This window comes from Lolium perenne, chromosome 3 (assembly GCF_019359855.2).
Source record: "Lolium perenne isolate Kyuss_39 chromosome 3, Kyuss_2.0, whole genome shotgun sequence".
Classification (NCBI taxonomy): domain Eukaryota; kingdom Viridiplantae; phylum Streptophyta; class Magnoliopsida; order Poales; family Poaceae; genus Lolium; species Lolium perenne.
The window spans coordinates 256,442,702-256,458,962 of NC_067246.2; the positions used below are offsets into that span (position 1 = coordinate 256,442,702).

At 50.7% G+C, this 16,261-nt stretch overlaps 2 protein-coding genes across 2 annotated transcripts; one reads left to right on the plus strand and one right to left on the minus strand.

The window, feature by feature from the left end:
- Positions 1-12,249: 12,249 nt before the first annotated feature.
- Positions 12,250-16,115, plus strand: LOC127340123 (pentatricopeptide repeat-containing protein At3g14730-like). Its single transcript, XM_051365900.2, has 2 exons — positions 12,250-14,740; positions 15,401-16,115. Exon 1 carries the CDS (start codon positions 12,258-12,260, stop codon positions 14,169-14,171), a length of 1,914 nt encoding a protein of 637 aa, XP_051221860.2. The 5' UTR covers positions 12,250-12,257; the 3' UTR covers positions 14,172-14,740; positions 15,401-16,115.
- LOC127344811 (uncharacterized) lies at positions 14,120-15,819 on the minus strand. Its single transcript, XM_051371145.2, has 2 exons — positions 15,366-15,819; positions 14,120-14,714 (listed from the first exon to the last, which is right to left on the minus strand). The coding sequence occupies exons 1-2, from the start codon at positions 15,817-15,819 to the stop codon at positions 14,230-14,232; spliced, it is 939 nt and encodes a 312-aa protein (XP_051227105.1). The 3' UTR covers positions 14,120-14,229.
- Positions 16,116-16,261: the final 146 nt, after the last annotated feature.

The window sequence follows — 16,261 nt, forward strand, 5'->3', positions numbered from 1 at the left end:
GGGGTCTCAGCCAGCCGCAGCTCTAGGCTCTTCCCGGCTCTACGGTGTTGACCCGTCGCTGCCCGTCGGTGGGTTTCTGACGTCAACAGCTTGGCATTCAAACGCCACTCTATCGCAAAAAAGCCTATTATGACATCGATTTTTCATACACAGGCCACACAAAAATTCAGTTTTTCTTGAACTCGTACTTCATGAGCACATAGGACGTGGAGATATACGCACATTATTCTAAAAAATACAGTTAAGCATTTTTAATATATTTACACTAATTTTTAAATAAAAGGAACATATGCACCCGAGCGAAAAAACGCCCATGTTCCAAGAGTAACGCAAGGACAGTGGTATATAGCACTATCTATCGTGGAAAAGTTAAAAAAAGAGAGGCCGAGCTACACTTAGCCATTTATTTACAAACATTTAAAATTCATATTTTAAACTAAAAAATCGTAATAAAATTCTAGAGATACGAATGATGTATACTACAACGGTGAAAAATCTCAATACAAACTACTTCATGTTCTAGGCTACATAAAAATAACAAATTCTAATAAATTGTATAGCGAATAGTGAACATTTAAAGACTATAAATTTTTTCAGATTTTGTAGATTTCATGTAGCCTACAATACAAATTATTTTGCTTTAATATTTTACACCATTATACCATACATCATTGCCTACCTCTAAAATTTTATTCCAAATGTTTTAAAACTTCAAAATACAAATTTTGAATGTTTTAAAATAAAGAGCTTGTAGCTCGGCCTCCAAAACGCCAAACTATATATCACGCCCTATAAGCATGGTTTTACGAATTTATGCCTCTTCTGAACGTTTATATTCACTATGTTTTAAATAAGTGACTCAACTTCAGCTAAGTTATGGATGTTTATACATGCTAGTATCCGGATAAAGTAGAGTCATGTTAGAGGGAGTAACATTATTCCGATCTCAATGTGAGGACTTAGAACATCTTCACCGGGGGCGCCCCATAGCGGCTCTGATAACGTTTTGGAGGCTGGTAGTTAAAATGGGCTCACACTGGCGCGCCTCAAAAAGCGTCGGCTTGTTTTCGAGCCTAATAGAAGTGTCGGCAACACCGTGCCGGCCCCTTTGTGGAGGGCGCGGATCAGACGCGTCGGCGCCTCACGGTACGCCAGAAATAGCGTGTGGGCTCCACCTAGCAGCCAGACGCACCGCTTTCCCACCTCCCACCCACGCCCGGGCCAACTCCCACCCCTCTAGATCGCCATCGTCACCGTTGTCGTCGCGCCCCTGCTTGTAATAGACACCGCCGCCTGTCCAGGAACCGTCGCCAATCGACACGACCCTACCCCTCGACCGGTGGCTGCTGTTTCAACCGGAACAGAGGTCGCCGCCACCGCCGCACAACCGCCCCGCCCACAAGGTGTTCGTCGGATTGCCGCGATGGACAGCGATGACGAGATGATGGTGCAGCTGTTCACGGAGGAGCAGAACGTTGAGATTGTCTGGCGGCAACAGCAGCAGTTGATCTGACGAGCTTGCTCCGCGTTCGCTGGCCTTTGTTTGGCGTGCCTCGAACCCTTGCAAGAGGAGGAACATAAACCGGCATCGTCAAACCGTACCGTATTTTTATACGTAGCCGTATTAACCATAGTATTAAAACTGTATTTACCGTATAACCGGATTAACCGAACCGAATTTAACCATATTAACCGAACGCGCAGCCGGGGTTAGGTTTGTGTGGATTGATTTAGCTATTGCTGACAGCTTGCACCCAATTAAAGAAGGAGGATGTATATGGTGGTACGGGATGCGTGGTGGGATACGGTACAATGGCACATTGGCACCATCGTGGCATCTCCATCCCTCACTCTGCAGGTGCGAAAGAAGCTGTACCACCAGCATCCACACGAACGGAACATCATGCATGGATATGGAGATGGACATGGAGTAGCACTTGACCAGCCCTACGTACCCGCAACACCAACATACGCCCACCTGCACCAGCACCAGCACCAAGCAGTGAAGTGCGTGGCGAGAGGGGAGCTAGATTCCGAAAGAGCTAAAGTTCGTGCGCGGTTGAATCGATAGGCAATCGATTGATGGCTAGGAAACCAAGCCGCACTAGCACGTCCGGAAAAAAAGTGAAAGGCGTGTGGAAAAAGACACGAGACGCGTGCCATTTTGACCCCCGGCCGTCCGGCAACGCATGAGCCGAAAGAAAGACGTGCGATGGATGGATGCGATGTGATGCGGTGCGGTGCGGTTCTGCTTTTGGACCAAACCACATGCATGCACCCGCGCGCACTGATCCGGCACCACCTCCATTCGCCGGGAATTCGGCCGCGCGCCCGCGGGTCGCTCTCGGTACCGCCCCCTGCGCGCCTCTGAAGGCTCCAGATGTAAGAGCATTTTTATTCGACGCGCCCCCAAACGGTGTCCGGCGCCCCGAGTCCGTCCCTGTCCCACAGGGGACGCACCGGGCACGCCGGACACAACGAAAAGCGAGGCGAGGAGTGGCGGGGCCGACCCGTCAGCGGCACGGAAGGCTAAAACTCCGTCGCCTACCTTTGGTCAAGCGACGTTAATGACGTCCCTGTTTTCCCAGGCGACGCAGGGACTCGTCTCGTCGTGCATGGCCGCGTGGCCGTCCGCGCCGGAGTTATTGCGTGCAACCACCCGCTGCCGCCGCTGTTTTAAGACGCCCTGCAGTTCTCGCCGCTCATCACCGCCGCCTCCCCCCTCCCAGATCTTCTCCTCGCCGCTCCAAAAAATGTCGACCTCGTCCTTCCGCAAGATCGTCGCGGCGAACGGCTTCGGCCGCGGTAGCCTCACCGTGGCGCAGGCGTGGCCGCGTGGGCGCTGTACCACGCCCGGTATCCAGTCCCGCCGGACATGCGGCTGCCAAGCAGCGGCGGCTGGAAGATGGCCGTGAACGGCATTGGCATCCCGCCGCCGCCGAAGCCGGACACGGATCAATGGAGGGACGCCATCAAGGCCCGGCGGGCTCAACTCACCCCCGCAGAGCGGTTGGATCCAACGTGGGCGGTCACCAACAACGACGCCTGGTGGACGACGTACTTCAAGGCGAAGTACGACGTCGAGATGCACAGCACCGAGAACCTCGTCGGTGGCCCCAACAGCTAGAACAAGGACGGTCGCGCCCTGTTCTGGGGCGTTACGGGGCGCACCCTCGACAACGTCATCCGCGGCATCCGCAACGGCGCTCCAAGGCTGGAGATGCCGTCGCCGCCACCGTCTCCTCAATGGCAGCCGAGGAGGACGACGTACTCCTCCTCCTCGCACTCTTCTTCCTCGGGACCGGCGCGATCGACGCCGTCCTCGTCGTACCGGTCGGCGCCCTACACCGTCCCCAAACGGGAGGTCAAGGAGGAGCCGGTGACGCCCGTCAACACGAGGCGTGGCGGCAGCGGTAGCGGCAGCCGACGGCAGCAAGGGAGGCGTGGCGGCGCCCTCCTTATCCCGAAGCCGGAGGTGAAGGAGGAGCCGAGAAGGAAGCGTCGCAGGCGGCGCTGATGGCGGAGTACGAGCGGCAGCAGCGGCTCATCGCCAGCAGCGACGACCCCGAGGACTGCCCAGGGCTGCGGGCGGCGTTCTTGGCGTCCATGAACGACAAGGACGCCTGGAGGGGCGACCTGGACGCGGCGATCGCCATGTCCATCCGCGACTCCGGCAAGCCGCTGGTGGACCTCACCGACGACGGCGAGGCAGGACCAAGCGGCTTGGTGAAGGACGAGCCCGTCGACGAGCCCGTCGAGGAGCGCGTCAAGCAGGAGGTCGTCACCGAGGAGATGTACAACTTCCAGCAGTACTACGACGCCTCCGGCCGCCGCAAGTGGTTCTAGATTAGGTTTAGTTTAAATTTAGTCAAATTTCGTTCGAATCTATCTAATATATGGCAAGTTTGGATGAATCTCGCTTAAGTTTAAAATTTGCGAAATTTGGTTTGGGGGATGCGACTGGGGAGCGACGTCCCCCAAACGCGGCACGAACGAAACACGTCCCCCAAACGCTCAATCCGGCGCGGTTTGGAGGACGGTTTGGGGGACGCGACTGGAGATGCTCTAAGTAATCATGGATGGAGGTCGAGTGTATCTCACTTGCGGCCGACCTTGCTCGCTTCATTTGCGGCGGGTACATAGCAATGGTTCAGACATTCTAATCGCAGCAGATTTTTTTTCAAGGACATGTGGTGGAAGACATATCAGTCACCTAGAAGAAGTGGTCGATGGCCGATAAAACGCCAAAGATGGCTACAACACACACCGCCAATCCGAAGACTAGCCACCACACACTACAATAAAGACATGCAAGGGTCTCGTCCAAGCTCAAACCGAAGCCGCGTCATAACCGAAGCCAAGCAACCCCAAAGAAACAACCTCCTGTGAACTGTTCTCATTGACGTACCAACCACCCTTGAGCGTCCAAGAGTCGGCATCTGAGTAGCAGGACTTGGCTAGCCCTGAGAAAGTCGCCGCCTTTGAGTTGCCGGCGACAGCGTACATAGCGCCCTGGAAACAAACCTGAGCAGCAGCATCTTCAGCTTGTGCAATTGTTCGATTTGACCCACCCGTTTGAGACGCCTGAGTACATTAATGAATAGGTGGTACTTCCCGGAGACCCGGAGAGGGTGTTTCTGCACTATGCACCCTTTATTTAACACGCATTTTAGACATATTTTAAAATATTAAATAAATACAAAAGAAAGGGTCTTATACATCTTAACATGTTACATGCTTAGAGCATGTCTAATAGGCCCCGTATTTTTTCGCCCCTTAAAACGCGAGTAGAGGGCTCTGTATTCAGTTTTTACCGGCAAAAAACTCGGACGAGCTAGCAGAACCCGTATCCCCACCCCGTTTAAAATATTAAATATTCTGTTTTACGTGGTGGGGATACGGGTTCTGCTAGCTCGTTCGTGTTTTCGACCTCTCAAAACAGGGTTTTAGACAGCAATTTGCACAACAATTTCAGATCAAACATAGCACATCCAAAATATGTGATGCATAATTCATAGTTTTTAACATCACAACGCGATCATAGGCAATGTTCAAGCCACGGAAGTTCTCAAATGTGATCAACCATAAACGAGTCCATCGCCACCGGCGCCACCACTCGCCGGAGACTCACCTTGAGCACTTGCAGCACGAGCTTCATGCGCAGCCTTCTTCCTCGCAATGATGTCCGCCTTGGTCTCGTTCCACCACGCCAGCTGATCCTCGTCCATGTCGTCGGTGCGCACTACAACAAAGGCATACAAGGGTCTCGCCCAAGCTCAAACCGAAGCCGCGTCATAACCGAAACCAAGCAACTCCAAAGAAACAACCTCTGTCCTCATTGACGTATCAACCACCCTTGAGCGCCCAAGAGTCGGTAGCAGGACTTGGCCAGCCCTGAGAAAGTCGCCGCCTTTGAGTTGCCGGCGACGGTGTACATAGCGCCCTGGAAACAAACAACATCTTTAGCTCGTGCAATTGTTCGATTTGACCCGTTTGAGACGCGTGAGTACATTCACGAATAGGTGGTACTCCCCGGAGGCCCGGACAGGGTGTTTCTGCACTATGCACCTTTTATTTAACATGCATTTTAGACATATTTTAAAATATCAAATAAATGCAAACGGAAGTGTCTTATACATCTTAACATGTTACATGCTTACAAAGTTGTTTCAGCCAAACTCGACTTGTTTTATGTCCTGTGTAAAAAAGATAAGAAAAATATCTCGAGAAATAGACTATTTTAGCATCAAAATTTGTCTTTTTTACATATGGCATAAAAAATACCGGTTTGACACATACAACATGTCCCTCTATATGCGATTTTTTCCTAAATTCTCAACTTTTTAAAATATGTTTTTACATACCGGGTGCATATACATTCGAGATCAGTTTTCAGTTTCCGGTACTCCTCTTGTCTGTTTAGTGTTGGTCATGCACCCAATAGGCTGACCCATTTTAAATAAAAAAGTATATTTAATTAGTGAACTAGAATAATTATACATAGACATTAAGAAACAAAGATTGACTAGAAAAAATAACATAAATAAAACATAGATGAAACCTTGGATTGTTGAGGCTCACTGCCATTGGCCTATACGTCGTTGACATCCTTGATCTTGATGAGCACCTGGGAAAGGTGGCATAGGCGCCGCCATGCGGGCGCACCGCGGCCATATCCGGTCACTGCTCGAGCTCCTCCAGCTCAAAGGCCTTGAGGTCGGCCTCGTCCTCCTCCTCTTCACTACCACCGATGTGGCCACCACTAGTGTGGGCACCTCTAGTGGTGCATGTTATCCCACTTTGCCTGGCCCTATGCTGCTCTGCCCAACTTTGGTCGGAGGACTCGTCGATGTTGTTGTCCTTCGGCTCCGGTGGCTCGGCTGCGAATATTTCATAGCTCGGAATTGATGACATAGGTGGGGTAATCTCTAAAAATCGGCCAGGAGAAATATCCAACGGAGGGAAATCTCAGTACAACACGTTGCCTAGAACTTCAAATGGCCGGCACCGGAACCCTGGTGTGGTTTAGGTGCTAGCCGGTTGGGCCTTGGGGTTAAAGCGGCAGCCTCTTAGTGCGATCATGCCACCTTCACCGATATGTTGACGCAACCCTGCCTATGGAGATAGGTGGAATGTGGGTGGTTGCACAGTGGCGTCGGTAGGCCGACGACGAGCTGGCCTCGTGGTCATGCTTCGCCGGCTTCCACCACCTCTTCGTCATCGACCTCATGATCGGATCTGGGGTTTGACGATGGGAAAAGGGAAGTGGCTAGGGTTTGGTGACGGGGATGGAAATAGGGACAGAGCAGTCCACAATAAAAGACCAGGGGGTGGTGGCTCGTTGAAGCGTGGGCAATGAGTCAATGATGGACACAAGAGGACACGAAGATGGTCCGCCTTCGGTCTATGGCCTCATGTCCGTTTATATCGCCTCATTGGGCCTTGCCGCTTGTCTTGTCTAAGCGGGCCAAAAGGATTGTTGTAGTTGCCCTCACTTAGTCACTTTTAGCGCTTTGCAAATAATTACTACCTCTATCTATTTAGATACATCTAGATTTAGACAAATCTCAGACGGACGGATTGAATACTATTTCAAAGTTAACGCATCATCCAATAGATTTCAAGTTTAAATCGGCTATTGTCTCAATTTAAGGTGATCTATGATAGCGACTTGTTTTTTTTTTTTTTGAAACGGGCAAAAAAGCTTTTGCCTTATATTGATATAGGAGAAGCAAACAAGATGATGGCCAGCGCCAAAAAAGAAAAAAAGAGAGGGGGGGGGGGGGGGGAAGAAACCCCCGCCCGGAAAGGGAAAAGGAAATCGGCCTACAAGCTCCGCCAAGTTCTTAGCGCCGGCGAGGATCCAGTCCTTCCCTTCCTCTCTAATCTTATGCATGACGACCGAAGGTAAAGAGGATCTGTTGTTGAAAACCCGCTCATTCCTTTCCTTCCAAATCTCCCAGGTGATAAGCGTGATGGCAGTTCGCAAACCTCTGGGGGAAGAGGTGGTGGCCTTGGTGATGGCTTGCCAATAGTCAAGCACCTTATTCCTACCAACCCCCAGGCTGTTGATAAGATCCGGACAGGAGAGGCAGGAGGCCGCGGCCGTCCAGATCCTCTTGGAGAAACGACATTCGAAGAGGATGTGACGCGCCGTCTCGGGGGTGCATCTGCACAGCTGGCAGGTGGGTTGATGCGGCCATCCACGCTTTGCAAGGCGATCCGCGGTCCAGAGGCGATTTTGGACGGCAAGCTAGGCGAAGAAACGACACTTTGGGGGTGCCCAAGTCTTCCAGACAATGTTGCCGAACTGACATGGCAAAGAGGCGAGGAACTGGACTTTGTAGGCATAGCTGGCCGAGTTGCATCCATTAGGGGTCAAGGACCAGGTTATGGTGTCCTCCGAGTCTGGGAGGAGCTGGACATCAGAGAGAAGATCCCAAAGGCGGACGTATTGCTCCAAATGTTCAATAGTGAAATCGTCGATCGCGATGTCAGAGACCCAGTTATGGTCATGGAGAGCATCTCGAACTGTCCGATTCTTTCTCCTGGAGGCCTTGAAAATCAGGGGGGCAAGGTCCTTTGGTGGCGCGCCATGAAGCCAGGAAGAGGACCAGAAGGAGGCCTTGGAGCCGTTTCCGATGGTGACACGGGTGGCGGCATTAAAGAGGTCAATGTCGGAGGCATCGTTGGGTGTTTCAGAACCCACCCACGGCTTCTCAGGAGCTCTCCACTCGTACCACAGCCAGCGAAGCCTCAGTGCCTGAGAAAACTTCTCCAAGTCCAAGATTCCCAAACCGCCAAGCTCCTTGGGGCGACAGACCTTTTGCCAGTTAACCTTACATTTCCCCCCGCTAACCGCCTCCTTGCAGGCCCAGAGCATTCCGCGACTGATCTTCGCAAAGGCCTTGAGAATTCCTTTGTCAGCTTTAAGAGCCGTCAAAAGGAAGATCGGCATGGAAGAGAGGACTGACTTCACCAGGGCGGTGCAACCCGCACGGTTCAGGAACTTTCCCTTCCACGGGTTTAGCCGAGCCACCGCCTTGTCGATGTAAGGTTGAAGATCGACACGTCTAAGTCTTCCAAGCGAGAGGGGCAGTCCCAAGTATTTTATGGGAAACGAGACAGTAGCCGCAGGGAAGTTTGCCAGAACCGCCTCCAGGTCGATGTTGGCGCATTGGATAGGGGCAATGGAGCTCTTAGCCACATTCGTCACGAGACCGGAGACCTCCCCAAAACTTTGAAGGATGCTAGCAAGACTTGAAATGCCGTGCTCAGTGGGGGACAAAAAGATGGCCGCGTCATCCGCATATAGGGAAATCCGGGGGCCCCGCAAACCACCCGGCATAGCATATAACAGCCCAGACTCCGTAGCCTTCTCCAGAACCTTCTGAAGGGGGTCAATGGCGATGTCAAAAAGGAGAGGCGAGAGGGGATCGCCCTGGCGAAGACCTCGTTCATGAAGGATGTTCCCTCCGGGGACCCCGTTGAGGAAAACCCGAGAAGAAGCCGTGGAGAAGAGGGTCGTCAAAAGAGCCCGCCATCTTTGTGGAAAGCCGAGGCGTTGCATAAGGTCTAGCATATAATCCCATCGGACGGTGTCGAAGGCCTTGGCGATGTCCAGCTTGATAAGGAGGGACGGGGTTTGGCTGCGGTGAAGTTGGCGGGCGGTGTTCCTGACGTACATGAAATTATCATGTATAGTTCTGGATTTGATGAAGGCACTCTGACTGCGTGACACGATGTCGTTCATCTTAGGGCTGAGACGTCGTGCCATAGCTTTGGCGATGATCTTTGGGATCACGTGGATAAGACTAATGGGCCTGAAGTCTGCCACGGCCTCCGCTCCATCTTTCTTTGGCAGAAGCACAATGTTGGCGGTGTTGATGATATGAAAGTTAGACGCCGAGAGCTCCGAGAAAGCATTAATGGTCAACATAAGATCATCCTTGATGATGTCCCAGCAAGAACGAAAAAAGGCGATGGAAAAACCGTCCGGGCCCGGGGCCTTGTCTGCGGGCATGTCGTCGATAGCCTCTTTAATCTCTTCCTCGGAGAAAGGCAGGCCCAGGTCCTCCAGCTGAAGAGCAGTGGGGTTCAGAGCTTCCCAATTAAAGTCCAACAGGCGAGGGGGAGGGCGGCCTAGAGCTTGGGAGAAGTGATCGAAAATAAGCTTTGCTTTGTCGTCATGAGTTACGGCCCAGCCATCATTGTGCTTCAGCCTCGGGATGTGATTTTTGCGCTTCCTTGCATTGACACGGAGGTGGAAGAACTTAGTGTTAGCATGATAGCGACTTGTTTAAGCTCCGGACAAGTAGCACATGGACGCATGGTAACCTCCATTCTCTAATCCCTCTCGTCTAAAAGCATTAACACCAAATTTTGTCATCACCCGCGCCGCGCGCGCGGCTGGAGCACGATCCCTAACCCACTTCACTAGCTCCAAATTAATCTCTCTCTTCTCTTCTTCCGCTCGTCGTACCTGATTTTGTCCTTTGCGCGCAGTTTCTCCTAAACAAACGGCTACGTGGAATCAGCTCATGCACCGGCCTAAACTTTCTCCCTGAGTTTGGCCAGACAGGGAAATTGATTTGAACATACTCCCCGCACGCTCCGGAAGGTGCCAGGAGAACGACGACGTCGGCAGGTTCCTGTCCTGTCCCCTGGCTGGCTGGCGACGGCCGGTGTGCTGCCGTGGACGAGAACCCCGCGCCGCGCGGGCTCGATCATGCGCGGTGGCGCTCACCGACGTCGGCTGGCGCTCCTTACCGGCTACACGCCGATTGCCGACACCATTCTTTTTTCCATAAAGACGATACTCAATCCGTGCTAAAATAAGTGTCCTAACCTTTTCTAGATCCGGGTAATCTACAAATAAAATACACTAGCATATATCTGTATCTAGACAAAACCGAGATTCTTATTTTAGAACGGAGGTACTACTACATACCTCAATCAAAACATTATAAACGGATAAAAGTTAAAAAGAACATAACAAATGAATATCATTTTAAAGGTACCCGTGAAAAACATAGGTACGAAAGTAGTGATTGAGATATTCAGTTCAAATGATATTTCGGACTAAACTTTTCTTCTCCAAAATAAAATCTGACACGAGATCTCCGAGAAAAAATCTACTTGGTCCGCTCCAGCTTTGGCTCGATCGATGCTTACAGTGCCACAAAACGAGCGGGAAGGCATTCTCCCCAAATCTTTCAAAAGGGCGATTTTCCTTTTGCATATCGCTGGGAAAAGATTACCCTCTCCTAAGGTTAGTCTACATTGGATAGCAGGCATACTCATCGAGTCGTTATGAACTCTACAAGTCTACATGACTAAAGTGGGGCGAGGCAGAGGGAGAGAGCATTTTTTTTCCTTTTCCCGTCATGTTGCCCTTGCTAGTTCCCCTCGTATGCAAATACTGGAGAGGGTGAGAGGATGCCAAGTTTACATGTCACTACCACCGACATTCTAGTGGTGGAGTCGGAGTCTTGTGGAATAAAATCCTCTTGAATCCATCCTTATCTCGGTGCGCTCAAAATTCTAGCCGTTGCTTATGCTGCCATGAGGCAAGGGAAAATTCTAGTCTTTTAAGAAGAAATCTTTTTTTCGCGAATTGGTAGAATTTTTTTGATGTTCTTTGCAAAGGTTATACCTACTAGAGGCGTAAGCAAGATACCTATGAGAGAGAGAGAACAACTTTCCCTTGCATCGTCATGTTTTCCTCGTTGGCCCCCTCGCATTGTGGCTATAATGGTCGAAAGGCCGAACATGGGTCTTGGGTTGACATTTGGCACGTAGTCTAGGATATTTTTATGTCAAGTTTGTGTGTCCTTACTATCAGCACTTCAGATGTGGAAGCCACTTCATGTGCAATAGAAACTTACCACGCCATCCTCATATTCATCACGATCGACTCTAAGGACCAGTGGTGTTTGTGCACCTGAACTCCATGGCTGTTGTGGTTGTTAGGTACCTTGGCATGTCTTGCCACCATTGAGTTTCAGGTTCTCCAATTTACACTTTTGTTTCTCCTCATTTTCTCCTTTGGTTATTAGTTAACAAGGGGTGTGTCTCACATAACAATGTGCTAACGGTCTTTGGTCTTATCATCTTGTCAATGACAACCCATGAAGATCTTATTGTGCGGGTTTTATATATCTTATGAAATATGTATGCCCCATGTATAGAGGAAAGCAAATATGGAAGGCTTACTCGAGCGAGCTGCTTCAAAAGACCTTGATGCACCTTTATTCCTGTCTAGGGATTTTGATGTTGTATCAATTATATCGTCTATTAAATTAATATAATTCTTTTTATGTAAAGATAGTGAACAAAGCACGGGTTTTTTTGTCTTTGAAAAACGAAATAAAAATGCAATAACTTACATGGTGAGGGTCTAAATTACAAAATGTTCTTACAACTACATTTCTCGATATATTTGATGCTACATTCCATATGTATAAGTTTAGGTGAAGTTTTTTTACATAATTTTCGGATGGTTTTTTTTTTTTTTGCACAGTGGCCTCTCAGCCGCATGTTTTTTTTATAGAGCTCATATTTTTTCAGTGATTGCTTTCTTCTTGGTCCAATACATTCTCGTTGGCCCAATAATTTCTTGGGTCCATTTTGAAAACAGGTTTCTTTAGGTCCGCTGGCCGACCGGCCGGCATTCGCGCTTCCTTGGTAGGCCAGTGCCAGTGGGCTTCACGCGCTCATGGATTTCATTCGCGTCAGACATGGCGCGAAGCAGCAGGATGGCGCGGATCTCTGAAGCTTCAATAAAATTCTCCCCGTGCCACCGCCGCCGCGAGTTCACGGCCACGCCACCGCCGCCGCCGCCGGCCAGAGAAATGGCGGCCCTGCACCTCCCGCTCCGCGCCATCCTCTCCAGCCCGCATCCTCCCACCCGGCGCCTGCTGCTGCCGCTGCACGCCCACCTCCTCGTCTCCGGCCGCCTCGCCGCCGCCGCCCTCACGTCGCTCGTCTCCCTCTACGCGCGCGTCCCGGCCCTCCACCCCGTCCTCCCGCTCCTCCTCACCCCGGCCTCCCCGCTGCCCTGCTTCAACGCCGCGCTCTCCCTGCCGCACCCGCTCGCGCTCACCGTCTTCCGCCGCCTCCGCCTCGCTCACTCCCCCGACCCGTTCTCCTTCCCCCCGCTCGTCGCCTCCGCCCCGTCCCCGCACCACCTCCTCGCCATCCACGCGCTCGCGCTCCGCTGCGGCCTCGCCCACGGCCTCTTCTGCGCCAGCGCCCTGCTCCGCTCCTACCTCAGCTTCGGACTCGCCGACCACGCGCACCGCCTGTTCGACGAATTGCCCCACCGGGACGTCGTGGTCTGGAACACGATGCTCAACGGGTTCGCGAAGCTTGGCTGCTTCCACCGCGCCATGGAGTGCTTCCTGCGAATGAGATCAGACGGCACGGCGGATATCAGCAGTTTCACCGTCACCGGGATCCTGTCGGTATGCACCGCGACGGCGGATTTCCAGCGCGGTACCGCAGTTCACGGGATGGTGATCAAGTCTGGATTCGACCACGATGTCTCGGTGGGCAACTCCTTGGTAGATCTTTACGGAAAGTCCCACAAGGTGGCCGATGCAGCAACGGTGTTCGAGGGGATGGCAGAGCAGGACAGGGACCTGTTCAGCTGGAACTCGATGCTCTCGGCACTGCACTACTCAGCTGACCATGTGGGGACAATGAGGCTGTTCGCACGGATGAGGCGTGCCGCGGTATGGCCCGACGCAGTGACGGTTGCGGCTGTTCTCCCTGCGTGTGCACAGACTGCGGCGCTGAAGGTTGGGAGGGAGGTGCATGGGTACATCGTGTCGAGCGGGCTGGCTTGTGACGGTGCGCTGAGCGTGTTTGCCTGTAACGCGCTTCTTGACATGTATGCCAAGAGCGGGGCGCTGGACGAGGCGTGCCGTGTGTTTGGCTGGATGCGCCAGCATGACGTGGCATCGTGGAACATTATGATCGATGGGTATGCTTCCCATGGGCGTGGGCACGAAGCGCTGGAGTTGTTCTGCCAGATGACAGAGGTGGAAGGGCTCGTGCCGGATGAGGTAACGCTCCTAGCGGCATTGTCGGCTTGCAGCCACTCTGGGCTTGTTGACGAAGGGAGGCGTTTTCTTAAGGGGATGAAAGAGGAGTTCGGTTTGGAACCGCAGCTGGAGCACTACGCATGTGTGGCTGACATGCTTGGGCGTGCTGGGAGGCTGGACGACGCGAGAAAGGTTATAGAGGAAGCAGGGGCTGTAGGGGCTGGTGCATGGAGAACATACCTTGCAGCATGCCGGATGCATGGTGATAAAGAGAGGGCCCAAGATGCAGCTAGGATGCTGATGACGACAGAGGAGTCTGGGAGCGGTGGATGGGTGCTGCTAGCAAACACACATGGTTGGGATGGAAACTTCGAGGAGCTGCAGGAGGTAAGGGGGGAGATGAGACGGCGAGGTGTGCAGAAGGCTGCACCGGGCTGCAGCTGGGTTGAAGTGGGTGGAGGTAACGGCGGGAGTGGAACAGTGGTGCATGCTTTTGTTAGCGGGGATAAGGCACATCCTGAGGCTGACATGATCTACGAAATGCTGCATACCTTGATAAGTTGGATGAGGGATTGCAGTGATTCGAGTATCAGAACCCCATTTTATTCAATTGAATGCTCATAAATTTCGTCTGTTATTACAAGATGCTATTGAGTTTCTTCAACATGCTATTGCTCAGATATTAGAATGGTCCATTATTGGATACAGATAGGCTTGCACCACTAAGACCAGCACTGAAACTTGTACCTGGCAAGAGGGTTTCACCAAATATCGCAGTTCCAGCTGCCAGTGCTCCAGCTCCAAGCCCCATTCCAAAGTTTGGTGCGCTGTTCTGACCTGCAGATTTTCTTGGTGGCAGATTTATGTAGTTCTGTGGCACTTGCCCTCTACCGGGATACTGTGGTGGAAAGAAGCTGAGGTTTGAAGTTGCTGGTGGTGGCACAGTTGATGGAACCATTGGGGGGTGGTAGCTGTAGCTACTTCCTGATGGTGGTGGATATGGACGAGTTCCAGGGATTGGCAGCATGGAATGACTGTAGTGATCAGTATCTTCGTCGTAGCCCCTGTAATGGTTGTAAGGCGGTGGTGGATAATTATAGACTGGGCCATCTTCTATAGCTAATGTGATGCCGACCTGACCTGGGTGCTTAAATCCATCAGGTGATCCTGCAAATCAACAGAAGAGGATATAGGTAAATAATATTGTATGTGGGCCGTAATAAAAGAAATATGGTACTCCGTATATAATTCTGAAGCTTGTCTTATTTAACTTTTGATAGTAAGAACTAGATCGTAGATCCTTATTTTATAGCTTGCTACCATGCTCACCATTCCTAAGTATTACCCTTTTGATAGTGGAACAAGATTGTAGATCCTTTAACTATAGCGTGCTACCATACTCTGCTATTCCTACATTCTTACGATTTATTTGTTCTTCTTCTAACACTGTTATCTAAAAAGAACAAAAGTGTTGGTCATTCTGTGTACATTCAAAACCTATGGATGGATCAAGCATGTTGTGCTTATTCATCCAAGAGTAAGTGTTGGTCATTTCCTTACAGCTGAGCACAAATGTGCCAACGTAGGGGTACACCATATACTTCTTTTGAGTGTTGCTACGGGAAAATGGGTCATACAGAATTTTTCGCAGCATATGCAGATAAGTAACCAAAAATAGTATTGATTTCCAACTATTATTGTCATTTTAGTTCTGAGAACCATTCTAGTGTTCTGTGCAAAAGTTTTCGAAAATTATCTGTTTTACGAAAACCCCTGCCCTCAAGTGTTCATTCTTGCAAACCAGAAATTCTTGTTTACCTGAAACTTGAGCATGATGATCTTCTTCCTTGCAGATCCGGATGGATATATCCACAAAGCCGTGAGATTTGTCTGACTTCTTCCTCCTAAGCTGAAAACTCCCAGTCTCTTCAATGACCCCAGAATGCTCCTCACGGTGTGCAAATTTTTCAAGGTACTCCTTCATCTGGACAACTGCAGCTCCATGGAGATGCTCCCTCAGGAAGATGGGGTCTCTTCTGTAGACTTCAACTGTCAGTTCCATCCGCTTCATGGCCAGATCATGTTCATCGACCGACACCGAGAACTTGGTGCCCCAACTTGCATTTGAGTTTCCAGACGCATCAATCTTGGTGCAGTACTTGCTGTTGGGGTCAACCCATCCGACTGAGAACCACTGTGGCTTCAGGAGCGATGATTTGTGGCCTAGACCGCGTGCGGAGATTATGCAGAACTCGACTGATACCTTTTCCATTTGTATGAAAGGGACGGTGAGAAGCTAGCAGGATGTGATGCAGACCAGGGGAGAACATATGATGTGAAGGTGTATCATCTCGTTGGCATCCTTCGGCCTGCTGCAAAGTTATTCCAAGACGATAACAAGGACATGTTTCGTGTTTACTTTGTTGCTTCCATGTGGTAATGGAATCAATTCTAAAGATGTGGCATTAGGACATGGAAAAGCAAACTTGAAATGTGGTGGCAATTGAAGGGAATCATTTGTCATCTGGAAAGGTGTTGTCTGTGTTAGTGGTTTATTCGAACGAGCTATTGTGGGGCTGTAATTAGCGGAGCAAACTAGGAAGCAAATTTGGTGCACATGCGCACTAGTGCTCCCACTTTCTTAAATATTTAAAAATTATACTTTTGTGTTTCAAAAAATTATAAAATTTATTCTATGAATACATACACAAAAC

Coding starts and splice junctions, on each gene's coding strand:
- LOC127340123 (XM_051365900.2), top strand. CDS start 12,258: ATGGCGCGGATCTCTGAAGCTTCAATAAAATTCTCCCCGTGCCACCGC.
- LOC127344811 (XM_051371145.2), bottom strand. CDS start 15,819: ATGGAAAAGGTATCAGTCGAGTTCTGCATAATCTCCGCACGCGGTCTA. Junction 14,715..15,365: donor TCATCATGCTCAAGTTTCAG/GTAAACAAGAAT, acceptor GTTGATTTGCAG/GATCACCTGATGGATTTAAG.